The sequence below is a fragment of the Panthera pardus genome, unplaced genomic scaffold, assembly GCF_024362965.1.
Source record: "Panthera pardus isolate Hobbes unplaced genomic scaffold, ASM2436296v1 HiC_scaffold_2, whole genome shotgun sequence".
In the NCBI taxonomy this organism is placed as follows: domain Eukaryota; kingdom Metazoa; phylum Chordata; class Mammalia; order Carnivora; family Felidae; genus Panthera; species Panthera pardus.
Window position 1 is genome coordinate 80,798,580 of NW_026526765.1, and position 20,823 is coordinate 80,819,402.

General features: G+C 38.7%; 1 protein-coding gene across 1 annotated transcript in view; it reads left to right on the forward strand.

Annotated features, from left to right (window-relative positions):
• PCSK1 (proprotein convertase subtilisin/kexin type 1) overlaps nucleotides 1-20,823 on the forward strand; it is a 43,926-nt gene that overhangs the window by 11,228 nt on the left and 11,875 nt on the right. The window contains exons 6-9 of the mRNA XM_019428839.2: nucleotides 4,650-4,738; nucleotides 7,667-7,839; nucleotides 8,883-9,095; nucleotides 11,599-11,699. Coding sequence (XP_019284384.2) covers nucleotides 4,650-4,738; nucleotides 7,667-7,839; nucleotides 8,883-9,095; nucleotides 11,599-11,699 — 576 coding nt within the window. The remainder of the gene's footprint in view (nucleotides 1-4,649; nucleotides 4,739-7,666; nucleotides 7,840-8,882; nucleotides 9,096-11,598; nucleotides 11,700-20,823) is intronic.

Below are 20,823 nucleotides of genomic sequence, written 5' to 3' on the forward strand. Positions count from 1 at the left end.
CAAATGTCCATGCCCATGTGAGAACTCATCTTTGCACATGTTATCTTCATAACTTCAGGAAAACTTTCACACTTTCTTCTTCATTTGCTCCATGGAGAAGAGACTTGCACCAAAATAGATCAAAGCCAAGGCAAAATCAGGGCTTGTTGCTACAAATGGGATGGAAAGATGCTACATAAAGTGGTTCTTTTTTCTCTCTGTATGGCTTTCTTTCTCTCGGACTATTACCCAACTTGGGTCAATTGAGCTCTCTCTCACTTGCTCTCTTTCTCCCTCTTTCCCTCTTCCTTTAGCTCTTATTCTCACTCAGAATTCCTATGTGGCTGGTGCAGTAATGTTGATCTAAAGTTTTTCTTTGGATGATCCCCTTTCCAGAAGTTCAACAAACACCAGGAAGAGAGCTGAGGCTCATGGACTTGGCCTCAACTTCTGGGTGTATATTTCCTCCTTGGAGAAAAGGGGAAACTTGGGGAAGGTTCCAAGATATTGCTTCTTTCAGTACCATTTACTTCCAGAGTTTATTTCTTAAAGATGCTAACTGCAAATAATGCTGAAAAGTTAAAATATTCCCATATCAATACAACAGGAACCACAATGGGTGCCCTCGGAAGAAAGTGAGATATCTCAGGAATTTATGGCAGGGACCCCAGACAAACTCGGAGCTATATTTCTGAGCCAGGACAGTACAGGGCCAGGAGAAATATGTGATCTTTTGGAGCATGATCTTGTAATATTAGCCTGGCTGGTGGTCATTGCTTTGCCAATTATCAGTATAGAAAGTGACCTTTAGGAAATCACTTACCTCTCTCTGCCTCTATTTTGCACTTTTATCTCCCCAAATGGGTGATAATGCACTTGCTCTCCACTCTCCTGAAAGGAACTTCCTGAGGAAATGAACAATAGCTTCTTGGAAGAAAGGGGCACCCTTCTTAGAATGAAGTAAAAATGACAACTCTCCTTCCACCCCCTTGGTCAAGACCAAAAGAGAAATCTTCTCTCAGCCATATGGGTGCAGCTGAGGAGACTGTTAGCTGGAAGTGTCAGCCTTCTTCCTAGGCAGCATATTCTAGGTCTGGCCCCATGATCCAATATGGATGATAAATTGTGTAGTGGCTGCATGATAGCTGAATACTTGGTGAAATGATATTCTCTAGAGTTTCTCTACTCATGAGAAGAGGGACTCAGATTGCCCTTTCCCCTCCCCTACAAAGGAGGAGTCTCATATCCAGCATTTATAATAGCCACATTTCCCCTAATTCATGGAGGTCCAAAGCCTTCAAAGAAGTTGCCCATATGATGGTAATTATTTTATGCCTAAAAACCCGTGAGTTTCTAGAGCATAGCCTGCCATGGACCTCCCACACAGCATAGAGTTAGTGTGACATAGCCAAACAGTTAAGAGCATAGGCTTTGCAGCTGGATTTAGATTAAATATTAGATCTGCCACTTAGTAGTTGGATGGCTTTGAACAAATTACTTAACTTCTTTTGTGCCTCAGTTTTATCATCTATTAAAAAGGGATAATAATAGTATCTACTTTGTTGGGTTATTATGGTGTTTAAATGGGTTTATATAGGTAATTGGCTTGTATAATATCTGGTACATAGAAAAAGTTGTGTTTGTTTTGATGATGATGATGATCAAGTTTTCTCATTTAGCAACTAAGACCTCCTTCCAGTAAGAAATCAACATGACAAGAATAATATCCAAGAGGAGCAGAAGCAGAGACAAGTCAATTTTCTGAGCCAATTCAGGATCTGCTCTTTGAAAATGACACAATAAGTAACTATCTCTCAGGGTCCTCTTGACTATCAACCAAAAAGGTAGCATCCCTATCATTTATCAAGAGGTATAATAAAAAATAGAGTTACCCTTCTAGCATGTTGTCAGAAATAAATCCCTTAGGTTTAGAAAATGAATGGCTCCATTTTGCCTTGGACTTTATAGCATTTAGAGACCTATTATCTCCCAATTCCAAGGGCATTATCTCTCTAAACTATCTGTGTTGCTGCTCTTCTTTATTACTATGTAAATGAGATTAATAGAAGCTGCATTTGAATTCTCCTCTGCAAATCAAAAGAGGAATCACTAAATAATAAAATCCCCAAAGTACAGGTAACTCTTACTATTAAGCTGCCATGAATCTATATTCAGAATTTCAATACCAATTACATATTATTTTTCTAGTTAAATAACATGTGTGACAAGGATGTTTTAACCAGTATAATATTAGTCTTTAAACTATCTTGTGGAATAATTTTTTAAAAATCAATTTGTTTAAACGCCAGTTACTACCATTGTTCTAAGATAATAAAGGGTTCTTTTATCTCAGAGCCTAATTTAAGGAAAGAAAAAAAGCTGCAGGTCTACAAAGAATGACATAGTACCACTTTGATAAAGCCTTCCCTTTTTCTAAAAGTGTGGAGGTGGGAAGTGAGGGCAAGAGGAGGGAAAAACATCTACCCTTTTTGTACCATGATCCTACTGGACCTTTCAAGAAAATAATGTTCAGTACACAAGGAGAGAGAAATAATAGGTGGTGTCACAGTGTATCATTTTTAGGACAGAGGTGCTGTGCTGGGAATGTTTGCCAACAATTGGATTCTATTGGCTCAGGCGAGAGACTTTGCTATCCTGGCCTTATTCCCATTCTGTGTAAATGGAAACACAGGTGGTGGACTTCTAGGAACACACTTGTCAGAAGGTGACAACTCAGTTTCTCCTCCTACAAAAGCAAAGAGGGTTAATCCATCAAAGCATAAGCTTCCTTTTATATGTTCAGTGTGCACACATTTCTCAGAGCATGGGTGGTTGGTCAGGACACTTTCAGTTGCAAGTGAGAGAATCTTAACTCAAAGATTAAGTAAAATGGGCATTTAAAAAAAAAATTACTCAAGGGATGGTCTAGCTTCAGGCATTCCAAGATCTGGGAGCTCAAATAATATGCTGTCAGGACTTCAATCACTGTCTCCATCTCTTAGTCTCTTGCCTCCAATTAGATTCATTCTCAAAAAGTAAAAGAAATCTTGCCTGGCGGCAAGCTCCACATGGCTCACATGGAACTTAAAGCTGAAGAATTTAGAGAAAGACTAGAATTCTCTTCCCTGGAATGTGCAACAATCCTTGAAAGCTGTCTGGGAAGAGGAGCCTCATGAGAGAATCAAAAGGAGTGAGGGAGAGCTCCTTCCCAAAAAGGACAAAATGCTAGGAAAAAAAAAAAAAGTAGCAGATATCTGCTACATTAGGAAAGACCTTGAATTAAAGACAACTACAGGGGCACCAGGGTGGCTCAGTCGGTTAAGTGTGGGACTTTGGCTCAGGTCATGATCTCACGGTTTGTGAGTTTGAGCCCCAAGTTGGGCTCTGTGCTGACAGCTCAGAGCCTAGAGCTTGCTTTATATTCAGTGTCTCCCTCTCTTCTCCCTCTCTCTGCACCTTCCCACCTCACATTCTGTCTCTCTCTGTCTCAAAAATAAATAAAAGTTAAAAAAAAAGATAATTATATTGTTCTGACTTAGGATTCCTATCCAGTATTAACATGAAGAAGCAGAAATATCATTTAGTAAAAGGAGACCAAGAAATGAACTTTGGTACTTTAGAATAAAAGATACATGAAAGATAATTATTTTGGATAGTCAATTTCAAATTTTTATATTCCATGCTGAGCAAAATAGATGTCTACTATAATAGTGTCTAAAAGTAGCTGGTTGACAGAGTTGCTCAGAGCTAACTCTTCCCCTCTTTTCTGTTAGCTCCTCCAAAGTATCAACAGCCTTTACACTGCTTCCAAAATGCAGTAACGTCGTGAAATAAATTCACATTAAAGTTCTCTTGACTTATTGACCCTCCTGAGGTTAGGGTCATGGTGGGAAAGGACGATTATTATCCCCACATTTTCAGAATTGATGTTTTAATGCTAGAATCTGCTCTGTTTTAGAGATTGACATTTCCCTCCAAGTACTCTGAAATCACAAATTATCCTCTTTGCCTGATTACAAAACCAGTCTTCTTCAGGCTTCCAGCCCCAATCAGAGTTACAGGAGACCCCTGGTTTCCCAATTAGCCTGAAGTGTCCTATTAAAATCTCAAACTCCTCTTGGTACCAGAAAACCCTCAGTTGCTTTAGTTTGGTAGTATATGGTTAGAGGAAGGGAAGAGGGCTTAAGAGGAGAATTCTGTTCTACTTACCCTACTAGGACTGGTCAGAATAACCTAATCCAAGGAGGTCACTAGAGATGGAGTGAGGAGCTACTTCACCAAAAAGTATGGAATAGAAACCATGATTTCTAAAAGTGTCAGAATTGCTCACGATAGTATCCATAGCTAACACTTCCTGAATTCTTACATTATACCAGCCACTATTCTAAGTGCTATACATGCAATATCTCACATGTTTGCAACAATACTCTTGAGAACAAATGACTTACCTAAGGTCACACCACTAGTCACTGGTAGAAGCTGGAATTTGAATCACATACTTCAACTCCAGTACCCTTTCATCTGATACCTGCACTTCAACAAATACTGATGGGAAGGAGACCAGCAACAAAGGTTGACAAAAAAGTTAATATGACCATGTACCATGGATTCGTGTGCAAACAACAGTTTGCCCTCACTTTGTTTTATAATATCTATTTTTTAATCTTCAGACATGGGACCAGATGTGCAGGAGAAATTGCCATGCAAGCAAATAATCACAAGTGTGGGGTCGGAGTTGCATACAATTCCAAAGTCGGAGGTAAAGCAGAGGGTTGCTCCTGCAGTTCTGCACTTCAGTTTGACTCTTGCATCACTTGGTGTAAATGAGGTGGGAAGGGGGGCTTTCAACAACCAGAAGAAGAAATGAATTCCAAGTAGAATGTGCTGCAGGATTTGCAAACAAATCAATGGATCTGGATTCCTAAAAAATGATAGCCGAATACAGCCTGTACATCTTTGTGGGGAGAAAAATGGAAATGTTGAAAAGCTTTTGAACCAAATCTAATTTTCTCTGTGTGCTAATTTACAAGGGTTTGTTATTGAGTACTTGCTAAGGGAACAGAAAGAGGAGGTAAATTTAGGAAAAGACTTTCCCTGCCTCTCAATTCTGTAGTTCTTCATTTCAGAGCAAATAACAGTCTTAAAAAAATAAATGAATACGTGCTTGTTATATGAAGAAGCCAAAGGTTATCTTTGACAGCACGGATTTAGAGTCCCTAGCTGTTTCAGTCAGTGCCTCTATTGGGAAATACACAGTAAGTTCCATCGGGGCAGTTTAATAAAGGAATTATTTGTAAGACTTAAAGGAAGCCATTATTATATTATACACTTAATATACAATAATATATTGTATATTATAATATACATTATATTGTATATATTATAATATACAATATAACTAATAGGAATTAAAATAAAAACTTGAAAAAAAAGAGATAAGGGAAGCCAACAAGGGCTAATAAATGAGAGCAGATGTGATGACCTTTGGGCCTAAAGGAGCATGGGAAAGGAGAGGTCAGTGGCAACTGTAGAGAGAAAGTTGTGGCCACAGGAGAGAACCACTGTACAGGAGCTGTAGCCCTGAGTTACAACAGAGCTTCTTCTAGGCAAGGAGTGTTCCAGGGAATGAGTCGCCCATTCTCCTCCCACCCCCCATTCTCCTGCCTGTTGGTTGAACCCAGTGAGAAGGCAAGAGAACTCATTGGTGAGGTCCATATCCCTGTGAAGAAGGGTGGACAGTAGACCTACACTGGCTCACATTCTCTCTCCTCTTCTCACTGTCCTTACCTTGGTCTTTCACAGGCTACAAACTTTGAGTTTAGTTTGTTTTCTAAAACTGCTATAAAAAAAAAGATCAACTGTAGAACATGCCAATGATAGTAAAATTGCTTTAAACTCGACCTAAGGATGTCTTGAATTTGATTATGATTTCCTGTTTAGAAATCAAATAAATACACATCCTGGCATGGATAATGAATCACTAATACAAAATACTATTAAACTTTGCGTCATTCCTGATTTCTTTGATACTAACATAGTCAAAATGCCGTGGGATTTTTTTTTCCTTTTTAAGTGCCATGTTAATTTAAAGAAAATGAAGACAGGGGCACAAATTAGGTAATCACTTAGAGAAAGAATTCATTTTTTAAGATGATGTACTATCTAGCTATAGTTTGTGAGAGAATTTTCTGATCCCTTCATTTTATTGAGGAGTAATCAGAAACAAGTTTCTCAAGGTAACAGCTATTTGTGGCAGTGTGGAACCAAAACACGACTTCCGATTACAAGTCTACTGAGATTTTTTTTCATTATTCCACCCTTTGGTGATCTAGTCCCAAATGCATTTTTTAATAATACTTTTCATTTTTTAGGGACTTACTGTATGTCCATCACTGATCCTATAATACATTGTAGGTTGTGTATTCTGTTAGTTAACAGGTTGATTTTAGGTGCCAAATTTCTGGGATTCAGGTCTCAGCTCCCCAATATCAAGTTGTATGATCCTGAGCAAGCCATTGTGCCTCTCTTACAGTCCACCTATAAAATTGGGAAAATTATAGCATCTACATTAAATGGTTGTCAAAAGGATAGAAGAGAGTCCATATGTTCAAGGCCTGTAGAATGTTAGCTGCGTATAGTACATCCTCAATGCATGTAAGCTGCTATCTGTTATCATTCCCATTTTAAAACTGAAAAAAAAACAAACTGAGGCACAAGAGGTTGAGTGGCTTGCACAAGATCACAAAGCTAGTAAGTACAGCTGGGATTTTTCTTTTTCCAAAATAAATTTTCAAATAACTTTGTTTTAATCAATGTGACTTTAGCTAATTATGTTAATTACATATTCTTTTACCTATGCTCCATAGTGAATAATAGGGTACAAATCTAAGGCTGTGCAGTTAACTACATTATCAGCCTGAAGCCAGGAATAACCAGGTAGCTGCTCATATTTGTCTCAATTGCTTTTGCCTTCCTGGCTCTTGAATACATGAGTCTGATAATGCATGACAGCCTGTTAGAAAGCACAAAGAACTACCATGTCTGCCTTCTCCTGATGAAAAATGATTCCCCCTTAGGAGCAAAATCCATGGCAATGATTTCATCCTTGAGATTATTTAGAAGAAAAGGAAGCATGTTCCTTGAGAATATTTCTTAGCAAACATAAAAGAATGGCCTCTGGGTTATTTTTAATCAGTGCTTAGAAACAAGAGTTCTTTCCCTATTTGTTAGTTTCCTATTGTGGGTAGATCTTTTCAAGCTGCACAGTGTTCCATACAAAATCCTTCATACAGCACAGGATGGGCAACAGTTATTTGTGGTATAGTCATGAACAGACATGTCAAGGTAGGGCTGTTTGTTGGCTCCTTCTGAAAGCTATCCTGTCATTTTCAGGTTATTGAGGTAGTGAAGGGAGGGGAGGTATTTTGTAATCAATAACAATCATGGCCACTGCTTAGTGCATATAGTTATTTCCAAAGGGAAGATAACAAAGTTTATGGACGCTGTGACTTGTATCTTCCTTCTGTGCTCATAGTAGCCTGGTCATGGGCACCTGAGACATGCAGTGGTTACCTTCTTTTTAACTCTTTTGCGAGTCTCTTATAAAATGAATATTAAGGCCACTATGCCATTCTACATGTTCATGCTGACATCCACTTATGTGTTTTTTGTTTGACTTTCTGTTTAGGCATAAGAATGCTGGATGGCATTGTGACTGACGCTATTGAAGCCAGTTCAATTGGATTCAATCCCGGACATGTGGATATTTACAGTGCCAGTTGGGGCCCTAATGATGATGGGAAAACTGTGGAAGGGCCTGGCCGACTAGCCCAGAAGGCTTTTGAATTTGGTGTTAAGCAGGTGAGATACTTAATATAGATCTACCTGAAATGAAACCTGGCCACTTGGATATGAAGGAAAGGGAAGAACACTTAGATTATATCAAAAGAAATGGCTTTGAATTTCTTATTGTTGCTTATAATTTGAAATGCATTTAGAGAGCCAAATCATTCTTCAGAGGGTTGGAACTTAAGGGTTAGGGGAGTTTTCCCTAATTGGGTCTGACATTCAATAGAGATTCATTACTCTTAGAGTATTTACTTAAAAAATACTATGGATATGTCCTTTCTCATTTTTCTGCTGCTTTTAGATTTTTACACTAGGTAAACTACTACCCAGACTTCTTTCAAATCTCTAGGGACATATCCTTAAATATAGCTACATGCTACTTCCTCTTTTGTATGTGCCTGGTACATACTTGTGCCTTGATTGTGTTGCTCCATTTACCGCATTCTTACCAGGATTCTAAGGCCTTGTTCTGCACAGGATAAAACAAAAGTAGAAACTTTGGAGAGCACAAATTGAGAAGTCATAGAAAGAGTAGCCTTGACGAGTTTCATTCAACTGAAGAGTCCCTTTTAATGCAGCTGCAAAACAGATCTGAATAATGTCTGATTTTGTCATTCTATCAGTCAGCCAGAAGATTTAAGCAGAAAGAGAGGAAGTTCAAAGATTCAAACGCAGCAACATAAGCCAAGGAAAGAGTGAGAGAATACAAGCGAGTGCTAAAGGCCAGATTGTGAATCCTTACAATAAGGAAAAGAAAGAAAGAAAGAAAGAAAGAAAGAAAGAAAGAAAGAAAGAAAGAAAGAAAGAGAAAAGCACTCACTGACTCATCCCAGAGAGGGCCCAGATGAAGGAGGAATAGCAGAGCCATAGGCCAGTGGCTTGTAATATGAAGTCTTGTGAGATTTCCAGCACGGATGCTGGAGCACCTGGCATTGAAACAGACTCCAAATAAATGTCTCTGGGAACTTCATGCATGTATTTGTTGGGGATTTTATGGGGATGTGACAGTGATCCCAACAGATGATAGCTGTGATATAGTCTGGCTTTTCTTTTAGGGAAGACAAGGAAAGGGCTCCATCTTCGTCTGGGCTTCTGGGAACGGGGGACGTCAGGGAGATAACTGTGATTGTGATGGCTACACAGACAGCATCTACACCATCTCCATCAGCAGCGCCTCCCAGCAAGGCCTGTCTCCCTGGTATGCTGAGAAGTGCTCCTCCACCCTGGCCACGTCATACAGCAGTGGCGATTACACCGACCAGCGAATCGTATGTTGCTTTTGTCTAACTCCTCTGCTTAGGTAGGGGAGCAGGGCTTGCATTCGACAAGATCCTTTGGTCAGTACCTTTGGTAAAATTGCTTGGCTTAAGCTTGATGACTCAGCTGGGGAGATTCACACTTTGCTCACCTGAAAGGCTGGCATCTATTGGGGAGTTTTCTCTCTCAAGGATAATGATGCCTCTGCCAAGATGATGTTGCCTCTCTGTCATCTTTAAACCCAGCCCTGGGAAGCCACTAAGTTGTCATTACATACAGCCAAGAATCAAAATATCTATTCTGCTTGTGTGATGCCTCCCTGAGAACAGCCTTAAAGGAGATTACAGGGTTGTAGGGGCTTCACCGCCCTTGTACTTATTGATCCTTTAATAGCAGGGATATGGTCTAACATGCCCTTTAGCAGATGATAAAAATACAGAACATACAATAGCTATGTTTCCTATGAATGGATAACCTGCAGGAAAATAACGGTCTAAATTTCCCCCGAGATGAACTTCTCAGCATCTGAATAAACAGCTCAGGAAGGTTATATGCTCAGAGAGCATCTCCAGCCCACACTTGGCTGTGGCTTCACTTCCATGAGTCAGACTGCCAAGGGCAATTATTGGATTTCCCTTCAAGGGCACAGTGATGAAGGGCCATTCGGGGGCTTTGCAAACAAAGGGAAGTACTTTTAATTTTAAACTGTATGGTCCCAAATTTAACTCCTGATACAGAAAGAACCATCTAGCTAAAGTATCTAAATTCTAATCTCTATGAAATAATAGGTCATGATTCAATTAGATTGTAGGTGAACCCCATAATAATTAGACACTAGAATGTGTGTAAGATTCATATTAATGGTGTCTCAAAAAAAATTGCTAGTTCTCTTTTCCATACAGGATCACTGTTCTGGAACTCTGCCTGCTTCTGCAACTTACTCTAGTTTACACAGTAAACCTCTAGCCTCAACTTGAAACATTGGCCTCCCTCTCATGCCCTTATATTCAACTACTCAAATAATAGATGGTGATATTCTACCCAGAAAATCTTTATGACAGGTATATTTTATAGCCTTTGAAAGAGGCATAGCAGACATGTATCCCACTTATATTCAGAGTCCCTATTGTTGTCCCTAGGGGTATCTAAAGTTGCTTATCAGAAAGTGGCCTGTTACACATTTCAGTCACCATTTCATAGACTGTCCCTCATCTGAGCTATTATGCTGTGAAGTAGGAGGAAGAGTTTCCATCTTTGTAAAGTTCTCTCCTTAGGTAAATCAGCCATAGGAGAGACAGCTGGTGGATTCTATTTGAGATGGTTGCAATAACATAGCCTTTGTCTTACGCAAACCTTTTCCTCAGCACAGTCATCTCTGGGGGCTTACTTGCGTCAATAGGGAAAAAGGACAACCTTGCTTCCGCAGCCCTCTAAGGAGCAGAGCCACCATAACTTGAGAAATTCAGCGACTCAAAGTGGGAAGCCAAAGGAGGTGATAATAGAACAAATTATTTTTTTACACCTCCCTCCCACACATTGAAATCTCTAGCTAAAAACGATAGTGCAGGAGCCTGGGTGGGTGTCTTGTTAGTAATCCTTTGGCCCAACTACTTGCTCAACCAGCAATGCTATGGTCCTTAAGGCAGACTGATTGGAAGTCTTTCTGGTTTCTTCCCTTCAGTCTTGGCAACCTCTTCATTAAGATAAAATTAGCCTGGGTAATTCCTTACGTGCAGTAATATTGTGTAAGAATGCTTTCACAGACAGGATCTCATTTCATCCTCAGAATATGAGTCAGGAAATGTCAACCTCATTCTACAGATGGGGAAACCACATGGGGAAACCATGTGCCCATGGGACACATCTACTGAATAGCAGTTTTACAATTTGTAACCATATCAGAGTCTGACACACCTTTCATTTATTTGAAAAACACCATTTTCATCATAGTGCAAATATGGACACTAACTCATGGCCATCAGATGATATCAACAGTGAGTGCACACTACATACATACTAAGCAAATTTGTGCAAGTAGTTCAAGTGGCCAAAATCAGAATGGCTCTACATCCTCGTGCTGAAGAGACAGTCAGATGTCAATCTGAAGGCAAATGGGAATTTTGCATGAAGCAGAATTTCTAAATATGCCAGACTAAACACAATGGACCTGATGATTAATGGGCCAGCATGATTCACAGTGATTTTGAAACTGTCCCTTCTTTACAGACAGTATTTCGTTTGGGAATCTCAGAAAATATTCATAGTGGGAGTACTTCATCCCCAGAAAAGGCATCTTGATGCCAGAATTATACACAAGTTGTATATAGAGGAGAGTGAACTAAAATATCAGCAGATGGCAAACATCCGCCTATGGTTTAACAGAGGAAGTAGGGAATCGAATCAGCTGAGTTTCCTGATCGTAGCAGATGCAGCCTTAGGTATGGTTAACCCCCAGGGATGGAGAACACTCCTCACATGCTCTCCTGCATTTCTTCCCTTCCGGATGCCACCCAGACCAGTGCCGACCTGCACAATGACTGCACAGAGACCCACACGGGCACCTCAGCCTCAGCACCCCTGGCTGCTGGCATCTTCGCTCTGGCGCTGGAAGCCAAGTAAGGCCCAGAAAACTTCTAATCACCTTTATTGCCTCTCCTTCTTTTTAATAACATATATTGCTTTCTCAATTATGCTTACAATAGGAAACTTAGAAAACTATTAAAATATAAGTCCTCTTCCTGTTAACATCTCCATGTAGATTTAACACACACACACACTTACAAAATTGGGAACTTAGTATACACGTAATTTTGTAATTTTTAAAATCTACCCTATAATATATTAAGAGCACTTTCTCATGGCTAAATCAATGTTCTTTGACCTTTAAAAATTCATGCTTTCCTCCCAATTTTTCTTCCACTTAGCTGCAAGGCCTTCTCACTTCTGTTTGTTCCCACCAGGAAAGACTTTGTCCAGATAATTTCCTGTGGGCAGTATTAGGAACAATAAGCTTATAAAACATCCCTCTTTTTTCAGATTATATAAACCAATCCTAGAGCTGATCTAACATATCAGGAAACATGAAAATTAAAAACAGAATTATCTGTTTGTAGTATCCCATTATATAAATGCGAATTATATTAAAGTCATCTAATCATGTTTAGATACACACTGTGGTCCATAAATATTGGTTGTTATCTCTGATAATTTCCTCAGGATAAACACCCCTGATTGGAATTTCTGGGTCAAAGGGCATGCATGTTTTAATGATTTGGCTACATACTGACAAGTTACTATCTAGAAAGACCATATCATTTTACATTACCGTCAATACTGTGTCCAAGTGCAAGTTTCCTTACCAAAGTTACTTTTATTATCTTTTAAAATGTTTGCTATTTTAATAGGGCAAAATGGTATCTCAACTTTATATGCTTTTATTTCACTAGTGATGAAGCTCAATATCTTATATTCTTTGGCCATTTATCACCTGTGATTGCTTGTTTATGCCCTTCATTTTGTTTTATGACCTTAGTTTAGAAAAGCTATTAATGCTTGGTTAGCTTGACATTTACCTTTTAATTTTACTTATATGTAATTTTTATTGCAATGAAATGAGTATATATACACCTATATTTGTCAGTATCTTTAAGACTTTTTCCTTTGCTTTCATGCTCAGAAAAATATTTACGACCTCAAATTAGATTAACATTTATTTATATGTCTTTTATTATGATTCCTTTGCCATATCTAAATTCTAAATTCCCCTGGAATTTTACTGTATGATGTTAAAAAAGGATTTGGCATTATTTTTTTCCTCATATTGGTTACCCAATAGTACAACTCTTAATACAAAGGAAAAAATCTAACTGTGGCACACTGTGTATCTACAGCTTTTTATCTGTCCTTGTTTCTGCTTTCTGGTGGCAAGAAAACTTTCAATATCAAGTCAGGTGCTCTGGTTGCATGATAGAGGAGGTGGTTAAATTTGCAAGTTACTGTTATCCTTCCTAATAAGAAGGTTATCATAGAAGAACATCTGTATTCTCTAGAGAAAGAACAAAGCATTCCCCTCACATCATATTCAGTAGACGAGGTTCATAATAGCAGAAAAATAGAACACCTTGGCCTGTGCCATGGCTGGAAAAACTCTGAAGTTGCTAAGTATTTGTTCTGGAAAGTCCAACGTAGATCCAGGAGCCCTGGGGCCACCTGTGAAGTTGTGGTTTTGTCGTGGTATCTCAGCAATGAGATGGCCACAGTGGCTAAGCAAGACAGGCCTAGGAAGTTTTGCACAAGAATTTACCTAGTTGGAGAGACTGGGAAGATGTCTGGTAAGGGAAGAGAAAATCCAGGGGCTCAGTCAGAAACAGGGAAACTTGAAGCTCTGGGGCCCAGCAGAAGAGCTGCATTGAGAATCTGAGTTCACTTGTAACAGGAGAGGAATGGACAGAAGGCAGAGTCTATGAACACAAGGTCAGACTCGCATCAGCAGATTCAACCCAAATTCAAGGAAAAATAATCTAAGCACTCAAAAGTTCAAGGAACACATGGCTTCAAGTTCTAGGCATATCCCTACCTCAGGCAAGTTAATCTCCAGTTGAGGGCTCAATTTACTATCTCTAAAAGGGAAGAGTTAGATCAGATCTTTTTTTTTTTTTTCCAAATTTCTTCCTTTTTGAAAATTGAAGGTGTCATCCAACACGAATTACTGAAGTTGGTGGCGGAACATCCAGAGTCGAAGAAAATAAGGTCAAATGAAAGCAAGCTGTTTCACACAGATGGTGAAATAGGCTGATGATAGTTGTGATTTGAGAATATAAGCTGTTAGTTCCAGGAAGCTGTAAAAAAATTATCCTTAAAATTTTAAGTCTTTTCTACCCAACACTTATCAGATGCATGTAAATAGAAGTATCCAGACCTAACCCATCCTTGTCTAGTGACCAGTATAGTAGAAACACCTATCTCAATGAACAGATGTAATATTAATTTCATGTAAGAACTGAAAATTAAAATTATAACCTCTGATTTCTAAAATTTCAAACTTTTTTCTGTGCAAGAAGAAAATGATCTAAGAATGATCTAGCCTCATTAACTTCAGTTAATTTTTAATAGAATATTTTTTAAAGCAGGAGCTTCATGGGTTGCTATGAAATAACATAAATAAGTTACCAGCAGTTCATGAACTTCATTGAAACTAGATGCAGAATTGCTTATAAGTATGTGTATGGCACTTTCCTGAAGGAATGGTTTGTGGGTTCCATGAGCTTCTCACACCGTTCATAATATAAGAGATACTAGGAATCCATGGTGCATATAATAAGAATTTAATTCCTTTCATTTTGATTCAATTGTCAATAAGATAGACATACTCTAGCTTACATTTTATATACATCCTGACAAAGTACATGGAAATTAGTGAGACATCTGTTCTCAAATAGACAGGTTTCTGAACTCTATTCAATTGTCTACACCAAGATGATTATTTCAGAAACTCTGAATGGCAGAATTTCTTTTTTTTAAATATGAAATTTATTGTCAAATTGGTTTCCATACAACACCCAGTGCGCATCCCAACAGGTGCCCTCCTCAATACCCATCACCCACCCACCCCTCCCACCCCCCATAAACCTTCAGTTTGTTCTCAGTTTTTAGGAGTCTCTTATGTTTTGGCTCCCTCCCTCTCTAACCATTTTTTTTTCCTTCCCCTCCCCCATGGCCTTCCGCTAAGTTTCTCAGGATCCACATAGGAGTGAAAACATATGGAATCTGTCCTTCTCTGTATGACTTATTTCACTTAGCATAACACTCTCCAGTTCCATCCACGTTCCTACAAAAAGCCATATTTCATTCTTTCTCATTGCCACGTAGTATTCCATTGTATATATAAACCACAATTTCTTTATCCATTCGTCAGTTGATGGACATTTAGGCTCTTTCCATAATTTAGCTATTGTTGAGAGTGCTGCTATGAACATTGGGGTACAAGTGCCCCTATGCATCAGTACTCCCGTATCCCTTGGGTAAATTCCTACCAGTGCTACTGCTGGGTTATAGGGTATGTCTATTTTTACTTTTTGAGGAACCTCCACATTGTTTTCCAGAGCAGCTGCACCAGTTTGCATTCCCACCAACAGTGCAAGAGGGTTCCCATTTCTCCACATCCTCTCCAGCATCTATAGTCTACTGATTTGTTCATTTTGGCCACTCTGACTGGCATGATGTAGTATCTGAGTGTGGTTTTGATTTGTATTTCCCTGATGAGAAGTGACATTGAGCATCTTTTCGTGTGCCTGTTGGCCATCTGGATGTCTTCTTTAGAGAAGTTTCTATTCATGTTTTCTGCCCATTTCTTCACTGGGTTATTTGTTTCTCAGGTGTGGAGTTTGTTGAGCTCTTTATAGATTTTGGATACTAGCCCTTTGACTGATATGTCATTTGCAAATATCTTTTCCCATTCCATTGGTTGCCTTTTAGTTTTGTTGGTTGTTTCCTTTGCTGTGCAGAAGCTTTTTATCTTCATGAGGTCCCAATAGTTCATTTTTGCTTTTAATTCCCTTGACTTGGAAGTTGTGTCAAGTAAGAAATTGCTGCGGCTGAGGTCAGAGAGGTCTTTCCCTGCTTTCTCCTCTAGGGTTTTGATGGTTTCCTGTCTCACATTCAGGTCCTTTATCCATTTTGAGTTTGTTTTTGTGAATGCTGTAAGAAAGTGGTCTAGTTTCATCCTTCTGCATGTTGCTGTCCAGTTCTCCCAGCACCATTTGTTAAAGAGACTGTCTTTTTTCCATTGGATATTCTTTCCTGCTTTGTCAAAGATTAGTTGGCCATACTTTTGTGGCTCTAGTTCTGTGGTTTCTATTCTATTCCATTAGTCTATGTGTCTGTTTTTGTTGAATGGCAGAATTTCTAAAAGTGCCTCTAGACAATCAAGATTGGGATAAATCATTTAACCAAGGGTCACTCCTCAAGGATCAACTATGGAGAACAACTGTGAGCTAAATTTATCAAGAATAATAACCTTCAGTATTTGTCAGGTTCTTACTATGAGCTGGACACTGTGCTAACCTCTTTGTATACAATACTAATTCTAGCCCTTACAACAGCCTTCTGAAAAAGAAATTATTACTTGCATTTTATAAAAGAAGAACTTGAGGCTTAGAGAGGTTGAGAAATGTAACCAAGATCCCAAAAGCAGATTCAAAATCAGATCTGTCTGACCACAAAGCCTGTGCTATCTGCTACTACATATTACACTGCCTCCCACAGGCCTGCAAGGGAGAGGAAATGTTGCATGGCAGTCCATCAGACCCTCAAAGAAAGAGGTGTTAAGAAGATTGATGCTGATAAAGGACTGTCATAACTCATGTGCTTGTGAGTTTATCATAAAAGACTCCTTGCCACAAGAGGATTACCTATTATACTACATTAAACATTAAACATGACATAGCTGGAATGCCAGGGAATGGGAAGAGGAGAACGGAGGAGAAAGAATAGGTATTGGCTCAAATATGTGTAGAGGAATGTTTTTCTTTCCTAGAAGAGTGTTTCTTGAACAGCAGCATAATCCTTTGGGATTTATTTAATAGGCAGATTCCCAAGTCCTAATGCCAGTGCTCAGATTCAAAAATATCTGGTATTTGGCCTGGGAATCCCCATTTTTAACAAGGATCCCAGCTAGTTTTAGTGCTGGGAGTACCTTAACTAAATTTCAAGAAACAACTTCTGTAAAGAGTTACTTTACAATTGCACTTTCCTACAATCTCATCTAGGTATGGTTGTAAAGATGCTCAATAGGGTACTTAATTGGCATAGCCTCAGTTATTCTGAGGAGAGAGCAGAGGAATCAGAATAATTTTTAATAAAGAACAAAAATTCTGAAGTAAAATACTGACTCCTTTTATACCTCTGGAGGTATTAAACATCCAGATGAACTAATCTGTTTTCATTAAAGGCTAGAGAAAGGGAAATAGGATTCGATTTCGATGCTGCAATGGAACTTTTGGTTAAAACACATCAAAGAAATCCTTGACTCAGTGGGTTGTGAAATGTTGGAAAGTGTCCAGGTTAGAAAATCTTTAATATCTAGGTTTGCTTACATGTGATTAGAGGCTGAACCAGGTAGCCTGTAAGATTTTTCACTTTAGAATTTTGTCTCTAGATTACTTTACCTACACTAATTAGAAGCAATGCTTAATTTCAATGTTTAATTCCATATTCCTTGTTTTCTATAAACATATCCTTGATTAGCAACCTAATGCAGTTTTTAAAAATTTAATTATTGTGGATGCTGTTGAGCACTAATTAACAAAGGAAGGCTGTCAGTAATGAGATGCACTATTGTTAGCAGTTTCTTTTCATTTATGAAATGCGATCACATAAATGGAGAATAACCCTTTAGGAAAACAAGCTTAATTTTCCTAACTGCATGACAGTGAAGTTCCCCTGAATCTTTTGCAAAGATTAGGTTAAAAATTTTTTAAAAATAAAGCCTGCACCTAAATAGAAAATAAATTACCTGCTACAGAAAGTCTATGCTTTATGTTTGATTTCATAACCCTGCCTTATATCTCCTTAGTAAACTTCCTCACCCCAACCTCCATATACATACCTGCTTGCACTGATGGTCCAAATGAGAAATTGATGTGTTTCCCACTGACAACAAAGGTTAGAAGCTTTTACCTAAAACTTCCTTTCAAAAACTGGAAGGAGGTGCTTGGATGGCTCAGTCAGTTGGGCATCCAACTCTGATATCAGCTCAGGTCATGATCTCATGGTTTGTGAGATCAAGCCCTGAGTCTGGCTCTGCACTGACAATGCAGAGCCTGTTTGGGATTCTCTCCCTCTCTCTCTCTCTCTGCCCCTCCCCTGGTTTATCTGTTTCTCTGTTTCAAAATAAATATATAAGCTTAAAAAAAACTGGAAGGAAGCAAGAATTTCAATAAAATGCTTAATAGAACGGAATTGGTTCCTATACTGAGAAAATAGCCATTTCTGCTAAGATAATTAATTTTTATTAGTTAATTAGTCAATTAATATTCCTTAGTGTGGGTTGGCCAACTTGGAAACACTACCTAAATAAGGTATTTATGATACTGGGCAGATAGGAGGTATGAATAGGAAAGAATTCTGGAGATTATCATACTCAACCCTCTCATCTTACAGATGAGTCACCTCAGGCTCAGGGAAATGAGGTGACTTGCTTGAGACAGCACAGGTCTTTTTGGTATAAAATATGGTTTGATGTGCTTTCTATTACTCCCTATTCCAACCCCATGATTTGAAAAGACTTTCAATTGTCTTAATTGGTTATACGCTTGTATGCTTTCTTCCAGTTCCTATTATTTTAGCTATGACATAGAATTAACTAGACAGTTTTTTGAAATATAAATATCAAAATCATGTCCTACCCTCAGATATTTTGATTCAATAGGTTTAGGTGGAATTCAGGAATTTTCACTATTCACAAGTATAACAGGTAACTATGATGCAAGCAGTCTGGGGCCCATAAGAATCAATGAACTGGAGTCTTTCTAAGCACTCCATCAGTCACTCACTAGAGTTAGGTGTTATGTTTGTCAGGAGCTGAAATGAGAGAGAGAACTAAGCTGCTGGGTGTCAGAATAGCAGATTAAAGCAATAAATACAAAATGAAAGAGTTAAGCCTTTAACTGCTTACTACAATGTTTTAAACAAGAGTCTAAAATCAGAAAAAAATGCTAACTCCTCCTCCTATTCCATTTTCCTCCATGGAAAAGTGTGCCAGTTGAATGGCAGGTAAAGTAGCACAGACATGGGGAGTCATGTTACTGTTGAGGGAGCCCAAACATAAGGCCCTGCTAGTTTTATTGACTGGGGTGGGGATGGGGCAGGAATGAAGGCTGAGAGTATGGTACTGGGTACTGAGTCAGAATGGGCAGAAGTATCTTAAGGTGTCCTCCTTTCTCCCCATAAGGAGGCCTTGGGTAGAGTCCAGAGGTCTGAAGAAGACCTCTACCCTTGGCCTCAGATAAGAAGACCTAGGAATGAAGGCAAAAGGGGTGGTAAAGTAAATATACCTAACCAGGTAGGGGCCTGAGTCCTTGATGGCAACTCCTTTTAGAGACCACATCTAGGCTGGTGTGGGGAGGGAAGTTTCTCCATAAAGCCTGCCAGGTAGAGCCTTTGTCATGCCTCTAAAAAACCTGAAAATCACATGTGGAATTTTAACCAAGAACCAGACTCTTCAGTGTTTAAGGATGTGTGTTACCTCTTTCTTGTCACCAGGGGACTGTTTAACCAGTACATTTTGGGCTCTGAGGAAAAAGATAGCAAATTAAGCCAGATTCCCCTGATGGTTGTTTCACAACCTAGTGCTAAGATATAAAACTTGAGGACAAAACTCTTGGGTATTTATTTATTAAATAATGCTTGATTGGCTTGATAGAAACAATGCAGGTCTCAAAGCTAAGGAAAAGCTTCCGATCCTAAAAGAATCTAATGACAAAATGCCACAAGTTTAAAAATTATTAGGGCTACTTAATACTTAGGCACATTCAGTCATCCAACCAACAAATATTTAACTCAGCATATCGCCTGTGCCTGGCATTCTTCTGAATGGTATACATCAGAGAACTAGGTAGATAAAAATGTCAACCCTTCCTACATAGCTATAGCAGGGGAGACAGACATTAAAATATACAAAACAAATGAATTACGCAGTATGTTAGAAGAGTACTATTAAAGGTGGGGGGGGGGAGAAGGATAAAGGAGTTCAGGAGCATGTGAGGAGAATTGAAATGTTAAAAAGAAAGATCTGGGAAGGCTACATCTTTATTATAATAGATCCAAAAATCCCAAGTATCTCTGATGTATCTTTATATTGCTGATAAATTAATCTTATCAAGACTTCTAATTATGCCGTTTCCTTGCTCAAAAATCCTTGATTCCCGGTTGCCCAACGGATAAAGCATAAGCTCCTTTTCCTGGCATCCAAGGTCCTCACCATCCAGCTCAGTACCCTATCACCTCTTCCCTGTTCTAGAAAACCAACACCTCACTGTATTCTGGTCACATCCTATATTTTCACCCTTGTAGGTTTTGTTCTGTTGCCTCATCCCTTTTCTATCTCTTCACTTCTTGACATTCTACCCAAACTTCAAAGTTCAGATAAAATATTTCCTCCTAGCAAAGCTTTCCTAGATCTTCCCATCCCCAGAGCTCTTCCTTCTCTAAATTCCTATAACACATGATGCCATGAATAAAGTATTCAACAGGTACATTACAGTTATAGAAAAGCTTACTTCTTTTGCTGGATTGTGTACTTCTTAAAGATAAGAATCACCTCCTTTGATATCTCCACAGTATTCAGCATAGTGTCTTGCAAGAGTAATGTTAAGTAGCTAAGAGTTTGACAATTTGTTTTAAATTTTAATTCCAGTGTAGTTAACATACAGTGTTAGATGAGTTCCAGGTGTAAAATATAGTGAATCAACAAACCCACATACGACTCAGTGCTCATCAAGATAAGTGTATTCTTAACATTGATATATAAAGAAAAGAGGCAAGATATTTAAGACTATGGAGCCAAGCTATGTCTTTAAAATCTGAGTCTTCCTAAGAAGGAAGTCAAAGCCTCATCTGTGAGTGCATAATGTGGAAAGTGCCAAGGCTGTGAATAGACAGCAGAAAACAGAGACACAAAGGAAGTTTTGTCATTTAAAATTTTTGTTCCAGTAAAAATCGGGGACAAAATTACATATTTCT